The 26,990-nt window shown below is 36.9% G+C and overlaps 1 protein-coding gene across 1 annotated transcript in view; it reads right to left on the bottom strand.

Moving 5' to 3' along the window:
- LOC310891965 (adhesion G-protein coupled receptor V1-like) overlaps positions 1-20,015 on the bottom strand; it is a gene marked incomplete at its 5' end in the record, with an annotated part of 35,669 nt that extends 15,654 nt beyond the window's left edge. The window contains 13 exons of the mRNA XM_083854174.1: positions 463-642; positions 1,636-1,735; positions 1,994-2,124; positions 6,362-6,571; positions 7,997-8,811; positions 9,555-9,736; positions 9,931-10,175; positions 11,374-11,589; positions 12,567-12,782; positions 13,729-14,338; positions 16,726-16,865; positions 18,188-18,268; positions 19,886-20,015. Of these exons, the coding sequence (XP_083710300.1) occupies positions 463-642; positions 1,636-1,735; positions 1,994-2,124; positions 6,362-6,571; positions 7,997-8,811; positions 9,555-9,736; positions 9,931-10,175; positions 11,374-11,589; positions 12,567-12,782; positions 13,729-14,338; positions 16,726-16,865; positions 18,188-18,268; positions 19,886-20,015 (3,256 nt within the window). The remainder of the gene's footprint in view (positions 1-462; positions 643-1,635; positions 1,736-1,993; positions 2,125-6,361; positions 6,572-7,996; positions 8,812-9,554; positions 9,737-9,930; positions 10,176-11,373; positions 11,590-12,566; positions 12,783-13,728; positions 14,339-16,725; positions 16,866-18,187; positions 18,269-19,885) is intronic.
- Positions 20,016-26,990: the final 6,975 nt, after the last annotated feature.

The following is a 26,990-nucleotide window of genomic DNA, read 5'->3' as shown; positions in this document are numbered from 1 at the left end:
TTAATGGATAAATTGATTCAAAGAGGAATCAGAAATTGTCAGAGGAGACATAAATTGAATTCAATGGTCTGGACACAACTTTTTCCATGTGACATTCCTAAGGTGCTGACTTCCTGAAATTCAGAGAAAAAATATGTGGGATGTGTGTACATGTCACTTTTCTCATGTTTTTTATTTTTTCTGAAGAGACTAATGCTTTGAGACAGACTCATTAGACAAAAATATGGTAACCTTAATAGCCACCTGATTGTTACAGCTTTCAGATCCCTTGCTGTATTAATGAGGATTATGACTCTAGTAATAAGTAATATTTAGTTTCCAAGTCTGCAGAAAGAAGCTTAGAAGTTCTGAAAAAAATACCAACTGTAACAAAGATTTTTCCAAACTTTCATTATCATGGCTTTTATTTGCCTAATGATAAGCAAAACAAAACTTCCTTTCTCTTGGAGTTGTTATACAGACCTAGAGATCCAAATTCTCTGTTAATAAAAAGCTGAATTGTTTTGTTTTCTTCTGGGATTAAAACCACCCTGGATGTGGAAGCAAAATTCAAAATTCCATGTGGTTCATCACTAGCTTCTACTGTTAGAACAGCTTCATATCCTTGACTATCCAAAACAGCAGCACCTGTAGAAGAAACTCCTGCAAGAGAATCAGTGGACTGCAGTGAATGAAGTGTTATGCAACTAATATTTTTGTCTTACATTATTGTTAATATTACATTTAAATAACGTTCAGTAGCCATGCAAATACCACGAAACCAAAGCTCACTGAAGTATGTGGATGGTGTGGGACCTACACACATATATATACTTACATTCTATAACAAATAGAAACAGAAATTTTATGCATACCAAGTACAAAGTCACAAAAATGTATTAAAAAATAAGAAAACTTAACAGGCCAGTGCCAAATATCAACTTCCCTATATTTTAAAAGGAAATAAACCATTTTCCCAGGAAGTACCTCCAAAAGCTTAAAACTATATTCCACTTCACAATCATTACATCAATAAACTGATATGTTTTCCAACTATTGCTTTGATGAATAATTTTGCTCATCCCGTTGGGCCACAGTGACTCTCGGAAGTTGATAAGGCACCTCGCAGCAACACAATCCATGTCAAGTTAGTTTGGTGTTTGGACATTAATTTCAGTTTGAAAAAAGGTATTTCAGAACGGATGCAGTTTAAGGCTTCTTTTCTCACTATAATTTTAATGGCAAGAATAAAATATTCTGACCACCTTGAATTCAGGGACAGATCAGTAAGTCTGCAGCTTGACAAGATTGTTTAAAAAGATAAAAATATCTGCATGTTTCATGGCAACTCTATCCATGACATATTAGTAAACTCAGTTTGCATTAAGATTAAGGGAAGAAACAACCATTGAATTAAATAGGCAGAGTTAAATCAGGATTGAAAACCATTTAAGTGTATTTGTGGAGACACGGTGGGATTTATATATACATACATAAGGACCAAGCCTATTTCAATAAAATGTTAATGAACTTTGCGTACTTTGCACCAGCTGCAGTTTGCTCAGTCCTATACCTCCAAAATGAAATAATAAAATTAAAAATATTATATTATTAAATGGTATTTTTAAGATGTAGCTGGCTATAGTTCTGCATTACCTTCTGTTTTGATGTTGTATAGGATGACTTGGTATTCTTCTTTTTCTTCAGGAATATGGTCATCCAGCAGATCAACATACACTGTTGTATTCAACGTCCCCTATTTGTTTTAAGGGTAAATTGATTAGCCATTATTTTATAAAACACAAGTGATATCATAATGACAAGTATTTTGAACAATTTCTTTAAGAAGAGTTAAGTATCAAGAATTGTAAGCTCCCTCCAGTTTGTAAGTCAAAAAGTGAGAAATTAAATAATCAAACCAAGAAAGAAGGACTGTTGAAAAGGCACACTTTTTCTCAGATCAGTTCTAATCACACTATTTTCCTGTAGCCAACATCACTGTTTATGGACTTACCTCAGGAAAAAAAAGTATTCCAGAATAGTTTGCAAAATTTTGTTTTACATTATGTCCTACTATCTTCCACTCAACAGTAACATTTCCCAGTCCTGGAGGAGTTCTTACGATGTGGAATTGTAATTGTTCTCCTAGGAATAAAGGACAAGATGCAGTGTTTCAGGGTCTCCTCTTCTACATGTTGGTTATAAAAATGAGAGGTCAAAAACATGCATCACACAGTTAAAGTATTTTTCCTGAAAGATATTGCTATTTTTGTCAGTTTGAATTTCACAGTAGTTATATACCACATTCACTTTTAATGCTGAAAAGAAAAACCTAAACTTAAACTCTTCTAGTTTTTTTTCTTCTGTTTTTAGTTCACACTTGGAAATAATTATGAACATATGAGGGAACTTGGTATAGATGAATAACTTAGAAAGGGAATGTTCATGAAAACATGCGCAAACATTAGAGCAATACAAGTCTGTAAACTGTACAAAACAGTAACTACTGTATGTACCAACAATAATAGTAGTTTTCTACAACAGTTCCCTGGAAAGAATACACATTATCTGAACATTTGCACTGTCTTGTGACTTTATTCAATGCATGCAGAAAAAAATGCTTATAATTATCTGTAAGTTCCATTTATGTGAGTTCGAACTTACAAATATGGTCACTGTTAGAAAACAAAACATTCAGAAAATGTTAATAATTTCTTATAATCTCAGAGGTAATCAGTATTGCTGGACAATGTGCATATAAAGGAAGCAAATACTATGGTATTTTGCACATTTATAACATTTAACCCCAAAGGCACTTTAATTAAAAAGAGTAGACCTCTTAGTAGGCTTTGTAAAATGTGGAAATTGTTTTATATTCACAAGTTTTTCACAAAATTTCCATTAAATATTTTAAATGTGGACATGTGAAATTAGCATGTTATATCAACATGGAATAGATCAGTAGGCAATATTTTGCAAAACATTCACAATAGAGGACAGATGGTTATTTATAATAGGTAGGTACATGGCATTCATATTTCATATGCATTTTTCAGGTCCACAGAATTTAAGTTCAACAGCACATTTTGTCCTGCATTGGCTTTCAGAGACATGAAATATGCAGAAATCTACAATTCTGAGATTTTTGAAAACAATACATGAGATTTCTTTTGCTTATTGAAGAATTAACAAAACATAAGATAATGTTATAATAACATTATGCTGCCCAACTAGTCCCTTTGATTATGCAATTTAGAGAGCAGCAACTTAGGATGCTGTCTTGCTATTCTACTGTATTACCTTACAGAATTGTACAGCATTGTACAGCTAAAACTGGCAAGAAAAATCTGAAAATTTTCTAGTTACATTTATTTTTTGTAAGGAAGAGTCAGAGATATGCATGTATATTGGCTACCAATGAAAGAGAAAGGAATTCTTAACTTCAAGAGCCCTTAATATACTTAAATAAAATTTAATATTGTAAAGAAGTAATACAAAAACTGTATACACCCATTTTCAAATACATAAATGTGCTATTCAGCCCCAACATTTCAAACTTCAGTTAAGTCTCAGAGATGTCAACATTGATGTCGACATTGATGTCGACATCTTTGGCTTAAGTTGGTCCATGTTGCTTCTAAGAAAATTAAGGAATTCAAAATTTATTGATATCACAAGGATTCCACTTCTACAGTCAAATATCTGGATGGTAGACTCCCAATTTACAGGTTCCTCTGAGGCTAAATCATTACAGTGTTTAACACTGCACTGCAATCCACTATGTTCTATTTGAGAATTTTGCATATCCATTACAAAGAAATAAAGATTTAAAAGAAAAGTGGTTTCAATGGTTTAGTACCATTGGGAAAACACACACACACACAAATAAGGCAAAGCTTATTTCAATATATCTCTATAAGTTATAATGAATTTTCATTGAAGACTGGGAAAAATGCTTTATGATATAGAAAGCTGTTCCACTATAATCCAAACACTGAGAAGAAACTTGAAGTCATTATTACAGATTCCAAGTAGTTATTTACTGATCCATGTTTCCTACCAGCTTTACCAAGATTTTTTTGGTATTCCTATCCAGAAGAAATGCTAATATGAACACTAATTGATTTCTGAAGATTGAAAGTGTTATTAGGCTAAATTCAATATTTTTTTTAATATTTAATCCTTATCCATACTTTTACATTTCTACATTGTGACTTAATAAGTGATGCATCTCTTACATAGAGAAACAAAGAGGTGGGTATTTATCGCTGTGAAGAAGGGAGCATCAGCCGCTCTCCTCTTCCTCATTACTTTAAGCTACTGCAGTGCATTTTCTTGTAATACAGTTACACAACTGTCGCAGACCCCTGTCCAATAAAAAAATACTACACTTATCCTCAATAAGGTAAAAAATAACATGCACATTGTGAAAACAAAATGTATTCACTTAACAGAAAATTTTCAATAACACAATAACTGTAAAAGTAATGATATTTGGATTTATGTCTGGTAAATTTTGCTTTCGAATGAAAAAAATATTTTGACAAACTAAAATAATCTAAATGCCTTAGCTCTTTTGCTCTTTCTCTATTTCTCCCTTTTTCTCTCTCTTTTTTTTTTAATCAAAGACACTTAGTTCACTTGTTTTGTTTCTGGCTGGAAGGCAATGAACTATTTCTTTTCACAACCTGGAAAAATAATATAATAATAACTATATATAATAATAGAACTATAGCCAAGTACTTCAGTTTCAAGCAGCCAGCATTTGGTAGCATGCTATGAATAACATTTAACCAGTTGAAAGTATTCAGGGACTTTGGGACTGAGACAGTTTGTATTAATTCCTTGTGCTCATTAACAGCTCTTCTTAGCTAATCATATCACATCTGGCTTGGCACAGAATTAACACAAACCATACCTAGATAAAAAACCAAAGGTTATGATGCCCTTTCATGTTGGGAAAACAAAACAAAAAACCTTTGGTTGAGAAAGCCATTTTTCTTCAAACAGAAAATGTAGTGCACACATTAGGGGACAAGTTCCTGTTTTGTGAACTTTCCCTGCCCATCAGTTCAAACATCAGAGAAACGTGATACTGCAATACACTGAGATTCCATCAAAGGCCACCTAAAGCAATCACCACCAGTACTATTATCATCCTATGCAAAACTGCATCAAACTGTAGATGAAACATGCCGTGTATTCTTTAAAACAATAGTAGAAATGTTTAGTACATACCAAATTATTATTGTTCTTTCTCAAATGTTTGCTTTCTCTTATAATTGCTACTTCCCAAATCATCTGCCATAAAAAAACATCAGGTTCATGGGACAGACAAAGGGAAGATGTTACCCTAGTGTTTCTGCAGGAATGTTTTCTAGAATATTTTAAATTCTTTGTAAGTCGCTGATAGATCTGATTTGCTTATGACTATTAGGTGTGTGTATGTTGGCAGTCATGAAGTGGGCTGGCAGGAGCCTCGTGCAGGCCAACAAAGAGAAGGGCAGAGTCCTGCCCCTGGCGGGGAGCAGCCCCAGGCACCAGGGCGTGCACCCTGATGGAGAGCAGCTTGACAGAAAGGGCTTGGGGTCCTGCTGGACACTGCACTGGGCAGGAGCCAGCAACATGCCTTGTTACTAAGAAGGCTGATGGCATTCTGGGCTGAATTAGGCCAAGTATCCCTAGCAGGCTGAGAGAGCTATCCTTCCCCTCTACTCTGCACTGGTGAGGCTGCACCTGGAGCACTGGGTCCAGCTCTGGGCTCCCCAGTGCAAGACAGACCTAAACGTACTGGGAAGACTCCAACAGAGGGACACCGAGGTGATCAAGGGAAGGGAAGAGAGGCTGTGAGAGCTGAGACTGCTCAGCCTGGAGAAGGGGAGGCTCAGGGGGATCTCATCAGTGTCCTTCAATACCTGAAGGGAGGGTGGAACAGGACAGAGCCAGGCTCGTGTCAGTGGTGCCCAGGGACAGGACAAGAGGCAGCGGGCACAAACTGGAGCACAAGAGGTTCCCTCTGAATATCAGACAGCACTTTTGTGCTGTGTGGGAGCACTGGCACAGGTTGCCCAGAGAGATTGTGGGGTCTCCCTCCTTGGAGATACTCAAAAGCCTGGACATGGTCCTGAGCAACCTGCTCTAGGTGGCCCTGCTTGAGGGGGAAAGGACCAGATGACCTCCAGAGGCCCCTTCCAACCTTAAGCATTCTGTGATTCTATGAATGCTTGCAAGAGTTCAAAGTACATGTCAGGTATGTGGATATTCACTTCTTGCTGGTGTTCTCTGAACAGTGAAACACAATCATTGTGAGTCATTATCAACTGAAAGCACAAAGATGGAAACTGGCATTAAAATTTGAGCGTGGTCAACACAAAGAACACACCTTCACAACCAATAACAGATCTTGAGGCTGTATGGAAGCTTATAATTCCTGCCACATTGTCACTTGCCAGAATAATCACTGTGACAGTGTCAAAACTGGGCAAAATTCGACTCCCTCCTTCAGTATGGACCAGGCTGATTTCAATACTTTCATCATCCTCTGGCTCTGGATCATCTATAATGGGCAGCGTGACCATCTTCTTTGTTTCACCTACAAGGAGAAGAACGTATACAACCGTGTGTCCACTTGGAAACCACCTTGTAAAAAGACTCAATCATCTCATTTTGAAAATAATTAAATACATAAAATATATTAAAATTGCATGAAACAAACTTATTTACCTTTCTGGAAGTCAGTGAATGTCATTATGAAATTTTATCTAATTACTATTGATCAGTCACATTAAGCCAATAAAACGATCACATCATTAAATATACTATGTAGAAATTAATTATATAGGAATTATTTCGGAGTGCCTAGAATTCTTTATTTTCATTACAAATTCTATGACTTTAAAATTTAACTTAGAAAAGGGGAATATCATTCTTGAAAAAAAAATAAATTGCCAGGTGCTAAGCTCTCCGATGAACCATTTACACAAGGGTGTACATTCAATATGAGTACATTTACTGAGCCAGGGAATGCATTGAAATGGGATGACATTTTGTTAGTTCCTTGCCTTTGGGACTATCAAAGAATAATAATGTAAGCAGCAAACACCGTTAATCTCTAGTCGCTATATATCCATTAAAATTTACAACACAATCCTGTTGTTCAGTGCGTGTGCATAACCCAGCTGTGTTTTATGATCATTAGAATATCAATTTACAGAATACATATGTATTTCCTGCTAGATTGTCTTTCAAAATACTTCAAAATCAGTTTTTACTAAACTTATAACGGGTAATGTAATTACATGTCAGCCTCACAATCATTGCCAGCAGCCATGCCTTACTATTCAGATGATTTATCAAGCTAGCACACTAGAATCTTTACTACGCACCTGGAAATTGCTTTCAAAATATCAGTTCGATTAACTCAGACTTTGAAAAAATAAAATACAGCATAAAATACAGCATGCTGCATGGTACTTAAGTAATGTCTGAGAGGGACTTGTTTGTCCTGTTTGCAATTCTTTTAAATATGTTCTGTTATGTTACGTTTAAATATGTTTTGTTATGTTACAATATGATCTCAGAATTTAAAGAGATGTCATGAAAAATTAGTACTGTAGTGACCGAGGGCTAACAAAAGACCACTTAGGCCTGATTCTCATTTCCATTATCCTTGCTGTAACAACTATCTTCGACTTTATTAATCCTTACTTATGTGGTAAAGGAAATCTTTATAGTGCAATATTTATACTGCAATATTTCTTTAATAAAAACCCTTAGGTATTTATTGTGCTTAGATATTTCATTGTGCTTTGCTACCACTGTGTGTGTTCTGCAAGATAATGCTACATGCTAATGAACAACCATACTCTTTTGCACGTGTATCCTTAGCATTCAGGAAAATTTAGCCTAAGAAGAAGATATCAGTTGTCAAAACATCCACAGTATCGTGTACTTGTCACGTTCTTTTTTCTTTTTCTTAGTTTTACAAAACAGAAGCCAAAACGAGAGCTTGTCTCACCTTCAGCAAACACCAGAGTCTCACCGACACCTATAAAATCCAAGTTTGGAGTAGCAGTCCCACCAATGACACGCCATTCCACTGTCACTTGTCCCAGGCTGCCTTCTGTTCTGTGTATCATTAGCTGCACGTTGGTCTGAGGACGTTCCTCTACTTCAACATACAGACCTTTCTCTGTTGCATTGGGACTTACACTGTAGATCTTAAACACTCCAAATGCGTCTCCATTCATCATTATGATAACTGTGGAGGTATTTGGCTGTCCTATGGTTGGTTGGTTTTTTGAGCTGGCTGAGACGTTCATCAGTTCTGCTTTCAAAAGGGTTATAGTGAATCTCTCATCCAGTTCTGGCAGGCTGTCAGGCAGTATGGTAACTGTTAGATTTGCAGACTCTTCCCCTTCCTGCATTATGGCCCACTGTCTTGTAACAGGTTCATAATCACTGCCAGCGATGGCTTGTGTGCTGAAGAGGGCGAATGCACTGGTAACGTTTTTCTTGTAGGTCCGGAACCCTGAAGTGTTGTTAGTTAATGGGCTGATATCTGACGTCAGCCAAAGGCAGAGAGGAATCCCTGAGGCACTGGAAAATGTAAAGGCTGAACATGCTTGTTCTTTTAGGCACTGAGCTGCACAGGAATACACAGGGTCACTTGCTGCTGACACATTCACTCTGGTCTTGGATGGTTTGTCAGGAATTCCTTGTACAGGAGGCTCGTAGTAGGCCAGGATATCCTGACCTTGCTCCACAGCAAGAGCTACAACGTCAGTCTCAGAAGTGCTGTAGAAAATCTGCAGCTGACCAAATCTTCCCTCACTAAAAGACATTATAATAAAATAAAGTTCTGTTAGTTGACAAAGGATGTCTAATATTCTACATGTTTCTGGGTTAATAATAGAAGTGAACAAAATCAACTGACCCTTTCTGAATTGCTGAAAAATTCCAAATAACACATCAAAATGCATTCCCTTTGAAACTAGTACCAGAATAACTGAGTTATCTTATTTTTTTGTGGATAGCAAGTTTGATTATTTATAGCTTAGGTAGTAGTCTGTTAAGAATGCATATTTGTAAACATTTGGTTCTAGGAGTTAACTTAGTCTTCTTCAGGACTTGGCAGCTCTCCTTACTTGCAAGGAAGAAAAAGCCGGTGACACCCAGACTTATCATCCTTCCTCTAGGATCACATGCATAAAACCTGTTTTCCTTCTCTTATTTTCATCCTGTAAGGGCTGGCCATTTTGTCCTCCTGTTCAAATCACAGGAACAGGCTACCATGCAGGTTTAAATGATTTGATGATTAAACGGACAAAATGAATAGTACACTGTGTACGCCGAGTTTACATTGTGCATTTCAATGTATACTACGTTTAAGTAATTTATGTAATACACAGACATCTACTTCAAAAACAATGTGTTTGAAATGAAAATACATTGAGATGGCAGATCAAAGAATTGATGCACATATTTTTATGAGAGGAGCATGAAATTTGACATTATAGTGGAAACAAAAGTGAAGAATAAATAGTAATTACAAATAAAGCAAACATTATACAAACCTTCGCCTGACTGTTATGTTTGCCAGCAAATTTCTTTCTAGTGGCTCCTGAACTCGATATAAGGATTGATGAAAGAAAACTGTGCCATAAGGATTATCATTGGCAGGTATTATAATACTTGCCACGCCATCTAACCCAATAGCACCACCATTGGAGGCCTGAGTTAATTCTACACGGACAATCTCAAAGAGAAGAAAAGAAAAAGAAGTAATGCAGCTAGACAATTTGTGGTTTTTCTAACAATAATTACAAGCAAAGTATAACATGAAATTATAGCACCTTCCTGCCGGAACATTTCTTGTTTTCCATCATACATATTTCTAGAACAAGTCAAAATTAATACCATCTTCAAGGAAGATGTAAGTGCTTGACTTACTTCTTCTATTTCTGGAACATCATCAGCCAGGATTTCCAATAGTAGCATCTGAAAGGCTTCCCCAGGGGCAAAAGTAATATTGCCTGAGGCAACCTGCAAGTCCTCATCAGCAGGGTGTCCACCAATGGTAGCAACCCACTCAACAGTAACGTTACCAAGTGTCCCAGCATTGCGGATTACTGGCAGATTTATGGGTACTGATCCAGATTCAGGCTCCTCCACAGTAAATTCGGTCATCTGGAACACTGAAGTGCAGCACAAAGAGGTGTATTTCATTAACAGTAATATTTAAAATAAAAACACCATCCTAGTTACTGAATTATATATTTTATTTCACTTGATTGCATTCATTTGCACAATTAAAAAAATGTTAATCAGGTTTAAACTTCAAATTGAACTTTCAGTATCATTTTATCTGCAAATAAAATTGGCATGAAAATTCAGCCCCCACCCAAGAGTTTATTCCAACGTATCCATTGTTCAAGGCTAGCCATGATCTAAGTTTTTAGAAGACGGTCAGAAGGTAATTTTTCCCAGTGAGGAAATTTTTTATCATTTTTTATGTCACGTATGGAAAAAATGTGTCAACATATTCCATCTAAATTGTTTCAAATATAAGTCTTTCTTGTATAAAATCTTTAGTTGTTAAGAATGAAGTTAATGAATTATCCATGTGGAATTATTTACTTTTGTCAATTTCCTTTACATTTTGCTGATAAAATGGAATAACTGAAATAAAGTAGGGTACTAAAGGGAGAAAGAGTAAGTCAAATAAAATGGCTGGAAAACATACACCAGAAATACTGAAATAGAAAAAATAAATAGAAAAGATAAATTTCTAAAATGTCATTAAATTTTTGAAATTACCATTTTTTTCTCAAAACCTGTGTAATGAAACTATTTTTGGAAAGTGTCCACAATCCATTTTACTGATAATGATAGAAAGAAGAAAAACTACAATAACTAACAACCAGAACATACAAGAATGCAATTTAAGTCATATTTGTACTTTCCAATTTCCCCAGATATTTAAACCTGCTTTGCCTGATTATTTTGTAAAACAATGACACTGCACTATCTAAACAGGTTTTGGCATGTAAACTTAAGCTTCAAGCTATTGCAGAAATGCAACATTTAGAATAGATAAAAAAATACAAATTAAATTAAAATCCATCCCCATTAGGAGACTCCAAAATCCACCTTCGTCTCACAAAATCTTGATATATAAGTTGACTGAATGCTTCAATTTCGCTATATAAGGGCACCATTTGCCCTTACTTACACGTTTTAATTTAGTTTATCTTATTTTGTCCTTTACTGTGTTCATCCAGACTTCCCTTTTTGTATTCTGAAAATTTTTATTCCATTGCCCAGTAATAACTCACCCACAAATCAGCAGATTGCTACTGGACAAGAGAAAATATGCAAATAAGACTCATTTACCAAAGGATCCAAACGGGTCATCAGAAGCCTCAATGGTTATGACTGCCCTCGTCAAAGATCCAAGCAAGGCTCCTCCTGTCGTTTGATTCAGCAGCTGAACATAAAAGGACTCCTCAACTTCAGGATTGATATCATTAATTATATAAATTGGCACAGCTTTACTTGTTTCTCCTTCTAGTAAGACAACATCTGATGAGGCTACACTGTAGTCCTCACCTAGATTTGTACATGAAAAAATAACAAAACAATCAAAACACAGAAGAATATTAAGGCATTCTGGTTCATTATGAAACATCACTAATGTTTATCAGCACTAATATTTATCTGTTCTTTTTGCATTCCCTTGTGTTCATATGTTGGTGTGTTTTTTTGTGTTTTTTTTTTCTTTATCTTCATACCCAGAAAATACAATTGTTTATTTCCTAGTGCCTTTTAGATATCTGGATGGATGAAAATAAATCTCATCTTGGCCAAAACAGAGTTTACACTGTCAGTCCAAGAAGCAATTACAAAAGGTCCATTATTATCTTCCATTGAGAAGATCACACAACTGTGACATTTCTATATTTGATTTCTGATAGTTGTCTGGCTTTCCAAGAGATAAAATGAAACAGAAGTACCTTTTTCAAAGGAGATTTTACTAAAGGACATAAGGTCACTCCTTCCCTCGTGGAGCTTTTCAGGGATCACCTGAGAGCTTTACCTTTCATTTGCAAAGTAAAAGTCTTCTTGAATTGTGCTTAACATTTGTCTGTTTCACAGAGGAGTCACCAGCTCTCAATTTCCCTCCAAGAAACTCAAATAAGCCATGTATGGTAGGTTGAAATATGTACAAAGGACTAAGTACTAGCTATATATACTACTACAGGATTTTTTATTTTATTTTATTTTTTTGAGAAAGTGAGTGGCCACCAGGGAAACAAACAGCCAATTCCTTTCCTTAGTTTTCTTGCTAGATTCTTCAGTGATGATATCTCTGAGTTTTTTTAAATTTGATGTAAGGTCTCTTCTATAGGACCTGAATTCCTGTCTCCTAAGTACACTCAGTAAGTATCTCACACTTTGGTATTTTTTCTACTTGTTTTACTAGACTGCATTCAATACACACTTGCTTGCTTTGGTTACTCGAAGCATACAGTATGCTCTTTCTGGTTTAACACAGAATGTGTATTTCTGCTATTTTGATTTCTTACCAGCTGTTGCAGTTATTGGCATAGCTTTGAATTTCACAGAAACATCTGCAAAAATTCCCCCAGTTCTGGTCACGTTAATGATTGGTCCAACATAATTTTCAGCAACTCGCACAGCTGAAGCTGAAAGCTGAAGTGTTCCAAAAGCATCATCATTGGCATTGATAATTACATGAGCTATAGTCTCACCCACTGATCCAAGACGAGGAGAATTTACAACTGAAATATAAAAAAAACCTCTTAGAGCAAGCCTGAAATGCCTCCTATATATGGCTATACTGTTCATATACATACACCTGAGTTTAGTGGATGGCCACTACTAGCTTTCAATAAAATTTTCATTTTAGATTTGGACAAAATATAACTACAAACTGCACAAGCATATTTTTGATGTTTGAATTATATTATGTCAGAAAATCCACATTCTTACTAACTTATTATTCTACCCTGCTGTGGAGCATACAAAACACCAGTTCTTTGAAGAGGTGAGGTACTAGCAAAATTACTTATTTATTTGTCCATAGGACAATAGAATTTTACACTAGCAATGATGAACTATAAGTAACCTTTCAGTTTCCCAGTAGAATTTTTTGTAGTGTTTCCCTTAAAAATCAAGATTAATGTGGGAGAGTCATGGGGGAGAGGGAAGGGAAATTAGGCATGCCAAGAAGCTCTTAAGCATAAATAAGGCTGTAATGACCTGAATTTATCTGATCGGGCAAACATCCTCTACGCTAAAAAGCCAGCATGAAGCTGCAATTCTACACCACTTAATGTTTAAAAGGCTTTTTTCGCTTTCAGTAAGTGCAACTAGCTTATTTCCTATCATTGTGCTTTACAGAAACAACAGGTGAGCAGGTATTAGCACACAAAACCAATACAGTAATACAGTTGGCCTAAAACACCTGGGATAAAGCAGATGCAGAAGGGAGAAAGAAATGTCCACCCCTGACAAAATTTTGTGGTAAAGGAAATATATGCTGACACACAGAATCTTCATACTTAATGTGAGATACTCTGACATATAACTTACAGGATTCTTAACTATACAGAGTTAGGCAGAGGTAAAATTTTACTGTAATTTCAATTGCTGCATTTTATCCTATTAAATATAAATATTAGCCTACATATTTAAGCTTTGGGTTTACATATGAAAGACACTTACTTGGCCGATCCTGTACTTTGTCGATCAAAACAGTATTGTTTAGCTCCACAAAAACAGATTCTGACCTCTCAGGATCATAATCATCCAAAATAGGCAAAGATATTGTGGCTTCGCTTTCATTGGCTGCGAAGATCACATAACCAGTAATGGGTATATAATCTTCTCCTTGTATTGCTCTAACAACATCAGGTGGAAGAAAGGGTGACTTTTCATCATCACCTAAAGTTCTGTATGTAACCACTACTGTACCAAGAAGACCACCAAGCCTTACTATTGTCAGGGAGATATTTTTTGTTTCTTCCTCAACTTTTATTGGTCTGTTTCTCTCAGAAAAGATGAACAGTCCATATGGATCATCATTAGCTAAAACTGTTAATGTTGCATTAGTGTGATTTCCAAGACGACCACCGGACACATTGATGATCAAAACTGAAAACACCTGATCCAGTTCAGGCACGTTGTCAGGAGAAACTTGTATGGTAATATTTGCTCTCACTTGGCCAACATCAAATGTTACATTCCCATATGCAGAGACCAGGTCTTCTGTAAGATCACAGACTATGACCCAATACAGAGTCACCTCAGACAGGGCCCCATGAGTTCTCACAACCTAAGTGGAAAACACAAAGATTTATGTATTTCTTTGTACTATAAGAAAGAAGAACATAAAAGTGTAAAATGGCATACAGCAAAGTCACAGAATCACAGAATATCCTGAGTTACAAAAGATCCACAGGGATTATCAGGTCCAACACCTGACTCCACACAGGACCACCCAAAATCAAATCGCATGTCTGACAGAGTAGTCCAAATGCTTCTTGAACTCTGGCAGCTCAGTGCTGTGACCATGTCCCTGGGGAGCCTGTCCCAGTGCCCGACCACCTCTGGGTGCAGAACCTTTCCCTAACCCCCAGCCTGACCCTCCCCTGTCCCAGCCCCATGCCGTTCCCTCGGGTCCTGTCGCTGTCCCCAGAGAGCAGAGCTCAGCGCCTGCCCCTCCGCTCCCCTCGTGAGGGAGCTGCAGGCCGCCATGAGGCCTGCCCTCGGCCTGCTCTGCTCTGGGCTGAACAAACCCAGGGACCTCAGCCGCTCCTCATACTTCTTGCCCTCTAGACCCTTCACCACCATAGTAGCCCTCCTTTGGATGCTCTCTAATAGTTTATGTCCTTCATATATTGTAGCACACACAGTGCTAGAGGTGAGGCTTCGCCAGCACAGAGCAGAGCAGGACAATCCCTTCCCTTGACCATCCAGCATTGCTGTGCCTTATGCTCCAGAACACAGTTGACCATTTTGGCTGCTAAGGCACACTGCTGGTTCATATTTCTCTTGCTGTCAAGCAAAACCCCCAGATCCCTTTCCATGGGGCTGCTCTTCAGCCTCTTGTCCCCAGGCCTGTCCGTACAGCCAGCATTGCCCCTTGCCAGGTGCAGAATCCAGCACTTCCTCGTTTAACTTAATTCCAGTCAACTGTGACCTCTCCAGACTCCAAGACTATTGAAAAATTATTGAGAGAGGTCTTGCAATGACATCAGCCAGCTCTTTCTGTACTTTGGGATTAATCCCACTGGACCCCATAGACTTATATGCATCCAGCTGGAGCAGCAAATCCTGCACAAGTTCAAAGTTGGCTGGGAGTTTATCATCATCACAGTCCTGAAATTCAGAGCTTTGGGTGTCCCCGAGCCCATCATTGGTGTTAAAGACAGAGGCAAAGAAGGCATTAACCTCTGCTTTATTGGCGTACTTATTTGTGAGGTTACCAACCTCAACAAGTAATGGATCAATGTTTTCTCTGCTCCTCCTTTTGCTGTTAGCATACTTTAAAAAAAGCACTTTTTGTTGTCCCCACAGTACTGGCCAGCTTCAACTCTGAGTGAACATCACCTCTGTAGTCCTTGTTCAACTGACCTTGCTTCCAATGCCCACAGATTTTCCTTTTTCGCCTAAATTCTAGAATAAGATCCCTGCTCAGCCAAGCTGGCCTTCTGCCCAGCTTGCTCAACTTCTGACTCTTTGGAATTGCCTGTTCCTGTGCTCTTAAGAGGTGTTACTTAACTAACCAGCACTGATGGACTCCAATACCTTCAAAAGCAGGTTCCAAGGGGACCTCACAAACTAGTTCACTGAGTAGTCTGAAGTCTGCTGTCTCCATAGCTAGGGCTGAACTTTTGCTGGCAGTTTTCCTCCTATTACCAAAGATTTTAAACTCAGCCATCTCATGGTCACTATGGCCAGGACAGCCTCCAATCACCACTTCACCCACAAGACCCTCACTGTTTACAAGCAACAAATCTGGAGGGCACCTTTCTTAGTCAGCTTCCAGAGTAACTGTACCAACAAGTTATTGTTAACGTGCCTCAGGAATTTCCAGTACCTGTTTGTATTGGCTGTATGGTATTCCCAGCTAACATCTGGGAAGTTGAAGTCACCCACAGGGACAAGGGCAGATGACCTAGAGATATCCCTTAGTTCATTATAGAATAATTTGGCAATGTTGTCCTCCTGGCTGGGTGGTCTATAGCAGACTCCCACAACAACTTCATCTTATTGTTATAACTTATTTCCATGTCCCTTAATCCTTACCCGGAGGATCTTAAGCATGTCATTGCCAACTGCAAGCTGCACACAATCCAGCCCCTCCATTATATACAGTGCAAAGTCATTGACATGATGAGTTAAAAATAAACTAATTTTAAAAACAGTGTAATCTTTATCATCTTAGCTTTGCTGTATTTGTTGTGTCATCAGCACTTACTTTAAAATATTCATACCTCAAATGTAAACAAGTAGAAGTAAATTTAAACTTATATAAAACATTTTAGTTTTAAGCTGAAAGATACACTTTAGAAAGTGAAGTATAAAATGTCAAGACAAATGTACATGATAAAGTTAAGTTAAAATGCTGTAGACCTATTATAAAAATATTGCAGAATGCTCTGTAAAATAGACATAAAAGAGGATTGCATAGCAATATGAGACCCAAAACTTTCTAACCTGCAACATAATATTGCTATCTCCATCTTCAGGCTCAGTTCCATTTACCGAGAGTGACTCAGTACTGAACTCAAAGACGCCATGAGCATCATCAGAAGCCTCAATAGTCACAACGATGTGGGATGCAATTCCCAAGCTGGCTGTAAGTGCAAGTGCCAAAATGAGTTATTTTTTTATACCATCTTTTCTTAAAAGCTAAGGAAGTTTGTTACAAAAAGCACACAGAAAAGCATAACTGGAATATTTCTGCTGTTTTGCATTTTGTGGTGTGTTTTTTTTTTGTTTTAAATGTGGAATAATTATCCACATGGATAAGGAACTCACTTTCAATAATGCAGTCCTGGCAGCCCTTCTATGGAACAACACTCCAAAGCAACATATAAAATGCAAATATTTTAAGAGAGGATCAAAAATAAAATTACTTGTCTAATTAAGGAAAATGAACTAGAATTTAGGGTAGGGGAGAGTTACGTGGTAAAACACAGTGTAAGCAGTGCAGACAGGACAAAAGCAGGTACTATTTTAACTGAAGCTGGAACAAAGAAAAAGCTAGTCCAGGAAATTCTACTACTGTAATGATCATCTTGTGTGAGATAACTTGCTGCTTAGAAAGAGAAAGAGCCTGGCATTTTAAAAAAAATCTGGAAACACAGAAGAGGAAACAACACTTCCCAGGAAGTTCCAAAAAGTGGTTAAACCACAGACTTACTCTCAGGTTCAAACTGAACTCCTTTGTATTTTCAAATAAAACAGAAAATCAGGCTGTCACTGTGGAATAAATTATTTGATTTCAATAATGGGTGCTAACACAATATTTTCAGGTCTCTAGGGTTTAATTCAAAATCCGCCATCATTAGCGTTTCCCTCATAGTAGGTGCTTTTGTTTTCATCTTATTTCTGCATATTGTATGTTTTTAATTTTCTCAAGATTAAATTATCTTTGTTTTCTGTATGTTGTGACAAAAATAGACTTCAAAAATGAAAAATAATCAAAGCATTCTTTTAGAAAAAAAGAGCTAACACCACTTTTTATTAAGAGTATTTTTGAGATGCAGAGATCAAAGCATAAAGCAAGTGGCAAAAGAAAGTATCAAAACACACAGTCAGGTAATTTTTAAATTACCTTAAATTTAAAAAGTTTCTCTCCTCTTTGCTCTCCAGAAAATTTTACAAAATTTACAAACAAAGCTAATTTTTCTAACTACTTCTGGAATAACTACATTGTGTTCTATAAAAATACAGCTTTGAAGATAGAGAAGCTGTTATTTTCTGTATTACGGTTAGTATTGACTGTTGTTGAAATTAAGCCTTTTTTAAAATGGGAAAGAATGTTTTGACAGGACTCTATGATATATCTCAAACCACAAGCAAAATAACACTATGATAAACTGTGTCAGTAGTGTAGTTCATGAGGGATATTACAGTTAGCATAAAGAAATAAAGATTAATCCAAAATGCTTACCATGCTGATGGACAGTTGGAAGGAAGAAATCCATGTTCCCATCACCACTACCACTGCCATCATTTCTAAAGAGCTCAGCAACTTTAAGATGACAGACATACAGATATATACACATATATACATTTATAAATCAGAGCGCAAGCAAAGAGAAATTTAAACTATTCTGGACAACAGGAAAAAAAGAGGGAAGCACTCTAGGAAGGTATCAACTTTGCTTCTGAAAGTGTACAGGAGTTCTAATAAAGACTGAAATATTTACATATGCCACCTCTTACTTAATTTATGACATTGGAAATAGCAATGGGAAGTCAGAATGAAAGAAAACACATACACATAGTTTATCTTTCCTCTCTTTCCCTCTTTGTGTCCCCATTTTGTATTTCCCCTTTCTCACTCCTAACTGAGGCTTGTCATGGAGGAATCTAAATTGAAAAAAAAAAAAAAAAAAAAGGTAGGGGAGACGATAAAGTCCCTCAAGCTCCTTATTCTAATATTTTCTCACAAAGTGAAAATGTTGGGAAAATCTGCAGAAAACTTAACTAATGGGGACTTCATAAGCTTTGTGTTTGTGTTGGAAAGGCCAAAAAGAAGGCTCATTTTAAAAAGGCTATATAGTTACTGGATTACTAAAGTTAGTTGTAAATTTTCTGTCACAACAATTTGAAAGAGAAAAGTTTGACTCCTTTTAACAAAACAACTATTCAACCAAAAAGACAAAATACGTGAAAAGTCTCAAGACTTTACCAAAAGAATCACTGAGACCATGTTGCACCATAGACACATACAATCATAGCAGAGAGCTGGATTAATTCAAGGAAATCTGATACATCCTCCCAGAAGGGACCACACTTGCAATTTCCGAATTGTTTAAAAAAATAACATCAGTTTAAAAAAAAAAAATCAATTTATGGCTGTCAGTGTTTCTAATTACTTTTCCCTCCAACAAGCTTTACAATCTCCGTTAAAATTTTTCTCAAATGGAAAAAAAAATCTGTAAGGTATTCAGGGGTTTATGTGGCAGCACCACTATGCTTTGCCGTCCCTTCAGACTAGCCCTTCAAACCAATAATTCTTTCAAGTGTTTGTCTTGTTCTTACAGACAGTTATCTACGAGCTACCTCTGCAGCTACAGCTCAGCAAACTCCCTATGGCCCTCAACATCCACAGCCTATTACTGCTATAATCCATTTGACCTATGTATTGCAGTTCTTCTGATTTCACTCATGTGGAAGAAAAAACAAAACAAAACAAAAAAAACCCAAAACAAACAAACAAAAACACAACACTTTGACTGTTTAGCCTTAAATATTTTATAAATATTCCATATTTTTGAAATGCAACATATTGCTAATATATTTTTGCATTATTTTAGTTCTCATTACCAACCATGAAGTTATACAAAGTGAAAAGCAGCAATTGCCTTTAGATGACCTAACAGATGGCAGTGATACACTTTCCCTAATACATGGTAATAATATACTTGCTATGGGATCTGGTTGTTTCCACCAAGGATTAAGAAAAGAACTGAGGAACAGTTCTTCCCTACGAAAAAAGACAGCTGTATGGGGGTGGGGATGTAGAGGTGCTTTTTGTTTGTTTTCAGAAATAACATAGAAAATAATGCCAAGAAAGACAAGATTTTTATGAACGAGTAGAGGTCATGAAAATACAACTAAGGGACTGATATATGTGCCTTACCTCCTCCCTCTGGGTTCAACAGCTCCACTTTAAACGTTTTTTCTAATTCAGGAATAGTATTATCAGTGATGTTAACAGTAATGTACTTGTATCTTTCTCCTGGCTGAAATTCCAGTGTACCCACAACAGCCTGCAATATAAGAGCTCTTCATATTTTTGTTCAAGTCTAATGTTTTCATCCATATAAAAAAAAGAAACAGAACCTTCATTTTGTCTTTTTCAAAACATCTACTTTTCCTCACTTAAGCTTTAAAAAAAAATCTGAAAAATCTGTTTTACAAAAGAAAAAAAAAAAGAAGAAGACATCTAAGTTGACATACTGGTGAGCATCTGCATTCATGTACATTTTTCTTATTTTTCTGCACAAATGATCAGTTGGACAAGCAAGTGCAGATACATGCAGGTTATTTTGCTAGGCATATACAAATCCCAGTATGTACAAGCATAATGTTAACCTGTACATGCACTTGAATAATATGGTCTGTAACAACAGCAAAACTCACAAATTGCTACACTGAAAACTCTGTTAAGAAAAAAAAAAAAAGTTCAAAACCAGAGGCTTTTCCTAGACAATGCAACTTACTGCAGAGAAAAGAATGGAGAAGTCACATGATGTATATTTTTAAGTGAATATTACATATCCATTTGCCACATCACCTTGTAAAGTAGTCTTTCTGTGAAAGAATCATAGCTGGGCTAGAGCAGTCAAACTGAAAGCTATCTCCACGATAAATAACTCTAATTAATTCCAAAACAATTATACCACCTTGGCAGTTGCCATACCTGATAATCTTTGGGACTGAAAGCTGTGACTGGCACTGTTCTGTATTCCACCAGAACTGTTCCAAGAAGGCCTTGTGCACGAACTACCAGTAATCTGACGTGTCCAGCTTCTTCTTTAATAGTAATATGGGGCACAGAAGAGGCTGGAAGAATCATTTTATCACCTGGCTGAGGAGGTGGCCCCACAGAGAACTGGAGCAGACCTGGAAGACAAGAATTACTACTTACATGGCTTTTCATAACAAATTTTAAAGATGATAAACAATTTAAATAAAGTGATTGATAACATATCTTGTGATGGTTCTGAAATTAAAAACCACATATACCAGTATACCCTTAAGCCTCAATCACACTATTTCCAGAGATGTGCTGTGTGCCTTACCCTCTCTCACTGATATTCTTGTCAGTCTTGATAAAAGGCACAGCACAATAATAAAACCTTCTCTTCCCAAAAGAGCCTCACAGGCCACGGTTTTGCGTATTTACTGGTACAAGACATATGGAGAAATGACTCTCATTGTCAGGAATTCTCATTTGATGAAAAACCTGGACAGGATCAACTACATGCAGAGCCTTTATTTGCCCTCACAAGAGAATCATTGCTTGTTTGGGCAGGGAAGATTTGAGGCCTTTTTGTAAAATTATAAAAGAAAACTAATTCAGTATTCATTCATGTATATAAACAATGAATTAATTCAAGTCAGATAAAGTGGAATATATGAGATTGCTTCCTCAACTATTACAACCAAGCAAAGTTTTCATCTGACTGGAAAGAACTACACAATAATCTGAAACAAAGCTGTATAATTCCCATCATTGTTACCGTATGGGTGGTCACTGGCTTTGATGCTGATATCAGTAGTTTCCTTTTCTGGATCTATACTTGCTCCACTGGTAGGAGTTGAACCTAGTTTCCCATCTCCAGACACTGCAGAGACTAATGTCACACGGAAATATTCATTTAACTCCGGAATGTCATCATCAATAACATGCAAATTTAACACCTAGAGAAGGACCAAATCATGGAGAAATCAAACCATGCAACATTCTTTGATTAGTCAGTCAGCTGTATCTGCTGTATAGTTCTGAAAGCAAAGGACACTATTTTTGCTCTCCACATAAATTCAACTAATTTCTAAGATAACATTTTATGTCTAGAATATGCTTTCCAAAAACAATGCTTCCAAGCTACTGGAAATGGAAGGCATATTTTCTGAATTGTTTCAAACTACATAAATAAGTGATAATAAATACTTGTTTGGTTGGTTTTGTATATCTTCACAAAAGCAGAGTTTAATTTCCATGTACTGAACATGAAATATCTGATAAATTTTAAAATCTTTTTGAAATTATGCTTATGAAGAGACATTACAGTGATTAATCCAATTTAGAGAGCAAATAAATTGAGCTTATTATACCACCTGACACTTTGACCTGCAGATCATACGATTTACTAACATAACCTTGCTCTAAACACGCTAACACATTCACTTCAGAAAATTCCATCTTTCTTTATGTTTCGATATGGTCGGACAAACATATAGAAAACATTTAAGTAGCTGATCATATTTAGAGGCATGGTAATGAGTAGATTACAAATGTCAGTTGAAAGTCCCTTAGGATATCCCACCTGAAGAGCAGCTTGCTACCAGCCCGTTTCTTAGAGCCATGCACATTAGCTCCTCTGTATGTATGCAGTAAATTGGACCAGTAAGCTGTGTAGCAAGAGCCTACATCAGCCATTTTCTGCCACTAGATAGAGTAATGTGGGCCTCGTCTATGTTGCCATGCTAGAAAAGCTTTGGAAATTTCTGCTATATATGATTGTATGAAATGCAGTAATATCATTTCACAGAGAAATAAAGCTGAATGAACAAACTATTATAACATGAATGAACTATTTTCAGATACCACACGCTTTTGCCAGTCATCACATTATCCAGATTCACAGTTCTAGTGAAGTCACTGGGATCCCTGCAAATGACTTCAGCGAATTTGAGTCCACATTGACTTCTGCAGCCTGATATAAGTGAAACTGAGGATGGTATTTTCTACTCACAATTCATCCTTATTATACAAACAATAATAGAAAGTGTATGTTGTTTCTACAGTACTGTGGTCCCGCACCACTTCTTCAAATAAATTTAACAATTCTGTGCTGTACATCAGGATTGAATTCATTGAAACAGATTATTTTTATTTCTATTTCTAGCACACGCTGTTTATTACCCCAGAATTTTAATCATAGGACAGCCCACGTTGGATGGGACATCAAAAGATGAAGTTCAATGTTTCATGGAAAAAAAAAAAATAGATGAAATAATCCAGCACCATGTTCAACTGCATCTTAAGCACCCCTGGTGATGGGAATTCTACCATAGAACCATACATTGGTTTGGGCTGGAAGGGACCTTAAAGCCCACCCAGCGCCACCCCCTGCCATGGGCAGGGACACCTCCCCCCAGCCCAGGCTGCCCTCAGCCCCATCCAGCCTGGCCTTGGGCTCTGCCAGGGATGGGGCAGCCGCAGCTCCTCTGGGCAGCCTGGGCCTGGGCCTCACCGCCCTCTGAGGGAAGAATTTCCTCCTTCGCCCCCTCCCTCGCCCTGCTGCCCACGCTGCTGTTGGTGCAGCCCAGGGTACGGGTGGCTTTCTGGGCTGCAAGCACACATTGCCGGCTCATGTCGAGCTTCTCATCAACCACCACGCCCAGGTCCTTCCCCCCCCAAGGGGTGCTCTCAGTGCTTTCTCTGCCCAGCCTGTGTTTGTGCTTGGGATTGCCCTGGCCCAGATGCTGAGGTCGGGACAACCCGACCCTGTCCCTAAGGAAGTCGTTCCAGTAGTTGTAAAAAATTTCAAGACAAAACCTCTCCCACTCTATCTTTGTACTCTTTGCCCTCTGTCTTCTCCTGTGGTTTCTTGAGAAGAGAGAGCCTCTGTCAACTCTGGAGCTGCCCTTTAGGTACTGTAATAATGGGATCAAAGTCCCCTTCTAAAGGGTGAAAAGATCTAACCCCTTGAGTCTTTCCTTAGAGGACAGGTTCTCCAGCTCTTTGATCATCTTTCTGGCCCTCTTTTGGACCTCCAGTCTGCCCACATAATTTTTTAATTGTGGGCCTCTGTAGCTTTGAATTCCTACTCTTCAGTGTATCCTGGTATCCTGGTATTTCTTTTTTCTTTTTCTTTTTTTTTTAAACTAATTCAGATAAGGAATTTCGTAAGACTTTTAGAAAGCTTTCTCAGAAGCAGCTAAAGCTTCCCTTATGTATCATTTCTCTTTCTCTCCCCCAACTCAGAGATGCAATTCTGATTACCAATTTCAGGTGTCTCTAAGGCCAGAATATTGAATAATTTCCTTATGTTCCAGTTGCTCGCACACTTTATGCAGAGGAATAGATTAAAGCAGACAGTAATCATTTCAGGGAGACTCAAAAACAGCTATTGTTACAAGAACACCTTTAATCTCCTGTTTCTGATTTTGAATTTAAAAGGAGACAGAACCTGGATAGCCTTGAGTGCAAGAACAGCAATGAATCTTACTATTGCCTATTTAATTGTTGTGGACATAAATTTGAGTTACAACACTCAGATCAAACCTGATCATTTTCCAATTTCGAAAGTACATGGACTATCTACACTTTTTAAAGTATATGTACACATACACATAAATACAGTTAATATTTTTTATGTATATGTGCATATATCTAATATGTACATGCACACATGGTGACTTTTGAACTGACATATACACAGAGCTACAAATAACACTTTCTTGTTGTCAGGGATGGAAAAAAAGAAAGAAAGAAAATATATATATAACAAAAAAATAACAACATAAAATAACAAAATAAAAAATAATAAGAAGAAAAGCCATGTGAAGTAAACACTCTCTAGTATGCAAACCAGCCAAGCACCCTCAGAAGGTATTTTCCAGGAGGTTTGTAAAGGACAGGATGAATTGTTAATAGGAAGGTAGGGTTTACCTCTGATCTCTGCCAAGGAACGAATGTGATAGTGCCACTGCTATTAGAAAAATCGGTAACAGAGTAATTAATGCCAGTGGAATCAACCTGTGAGATAATGTACTTTATATACACATAGTCTAGGGCTCCCCTTGTACGCTCCACAACACAGGATATAGTGGAACCTTCATCAGCAGTCTGGAAGAAAGCAAAAATTTGGAACGTTTATTACTGTCAAAGTAAATCAAGGCAATTTCATTAAATAACACGAAAATATTTAATGCCAGACAAATGTTCAAGTAAAAAATTGCTGTCATGTTACTTTCAGCTCTTTTGGAGTGTTAGGAAGCTGAAACTGACCTTGATGCCAATCAGAACAATCCTAGTGGAATCTGCAAAAGTCTGATGCCTCCCTGAGGACTATTAAGGTAACAAATAACAATACACTGCAGTTCGTCCTGGACACAACCCCTTTCCTAAAACTATGCGTCAGAGACAGAATCAATATGCTTGAAATGTACCTGTCGAAAGCAAATGAAACTATTGCTTTATAATAACGTCAATATTGTAATTTTCCTTAGCAATAATTTAAAGAAAGATTTGGATCAGCACTTTCTCTAACCAGACACACTATGGATAGAAATAAACTATACCATCATCATTCAGAAAAACAGATTTTTCTCTTCTACTGTCCTCCTTACAATTCTGTATCTTCACAGATAACATGACTTCTGCAGCGACAACGTCACATCTCTGGAATGAAGCTTTAATTGGTACTGACCTTCTATTTTAGAAAATAACGTTCATAAAATTAACATAGAAAATAATTTTATCTGAAAGTTATTGGAAAGGTTAAAGCTATCTTATGCATTAGATAAATTTCAGGGCTGCTTTGTAAGAAAGCATAGATACTGTGTGTGACTTCAGCTGCCTAGTAGACAGATATGCACAGTTAAACTACTGGTAAAAAAATGCTGTGTTCCTGCATCACCACTAAGAGCTCTAATACTTCCCTGGTGAAATGGACATATGATAGGTGCAAAACAATTACCGTGCCATATAATTATTTTTTTTCTTCATGGTTGGCTGATGATCTGTGGCATCACAGCGTATCAGAGGTACTTGAACCTGAAGGAATCTATTATCATAGCATATGGTAGGCACACAATAAGCAAACTGAACCAAACTGAAAACTAGTATCACTCAGGCAAGACAGTTATTTTAAAAACATCATAAGCACTTTGATTAAAAAAGAATGTAATTAAAGCTCATAAGAGTTCCCAAATGAAAACTATATTAAATTTTTTTTTCCACAAAATAATCCAATACCAGTAGAGATAGCTATCATGTTATTCCCCCTTATAATTGATTAAAGAAGTAAAGAATGATTTATGTTTATTTCAAGCCTCCTCAAAAAGTAGCAAGTTTACACTCTGCATATAGAATGGATACCACTGAAAAAAGATTTCATCTGTTAAAACTAAAACAACAAAAAAAACCACTACTAAATCAACCAACTGACATCAAACATATGCAAATTATAACTTAGTTTATGACAGCAAATGAAGGTGGAAAAATCCATAACACTTTGTCATTGCATGATCTCTAGTAAAATTATCTCAAACACATCATGTGACACAGAAAACTAAAATAAAAATCTTTGCAATAATCCATTCTCAAAAAAAAACCAGAGAAGTAAATCTTACATTTTAACTGGTAACTCAAATGTAACAGAAGTGAAGGTAAAATATTTTTCTAGAAAAAAAAAATTAAGCCTTAGTCTTCAGTTTATATAGTAAACTAAATTTTCTTAACCATTTTTTTCTTTAGTTTTTTAAAATTATATAGTAAATCCCAGTGGAACTGAGGTTGTATTAACAGAACATATGCATCTCCAAATCCTAGGAAAACTTTGCTTAACCACAAAAGCAAACACTGCAAAATCTAGGGTTTGTTCAGGTCACTTGGTCCTGCCATTTAGCTTTCTGTGCCTGAAATATCACCTACAATTTCCATTATGACCACCTTACCTCAGGGATACATGCTCCAGTGAAGCCAAATAAACCATTAGCATTATCACTTTTCTGTATTCTTAATCTTGCTGTGGTGTTTTCTTGTGAAATTCGAGCTCCACCACGCACAGAAATGAGCTTTAGTATGAATAATTCTTCTCCTTCTTCCTCTTTGTCATCCTTTGCAGACACGATGAATGATTTATTGGTCTCTCCTTGCCAATACTCCAAATACCCAGAGACAGGGTGGACATCACTTTTTGCAGGAGTTGCATGAAGTTCATAGATCTCTGCTCGTGTCAACTTACGCTCATAAAGCCTTACATCCTGCATTAACCCTGTGTACCTAC

Source organism: Anser anser (genome assembly GCF_964211835.1).
Source record: "Anser anser genome assembly, contig: HAP1_SCAFFOLD_478, whole genome shotgun sequence".
Lineage (NCBI taxonomy): Eukaryota > Metazoa > Chordata > Aves > Anseriformes > Anatidae > Anser > Anser anser.
The sequence above is the reverse complement of the archived record's forward strand: the minus strand, read 5'-3'. Positions and strand labels throughout refer to the sequence as shown.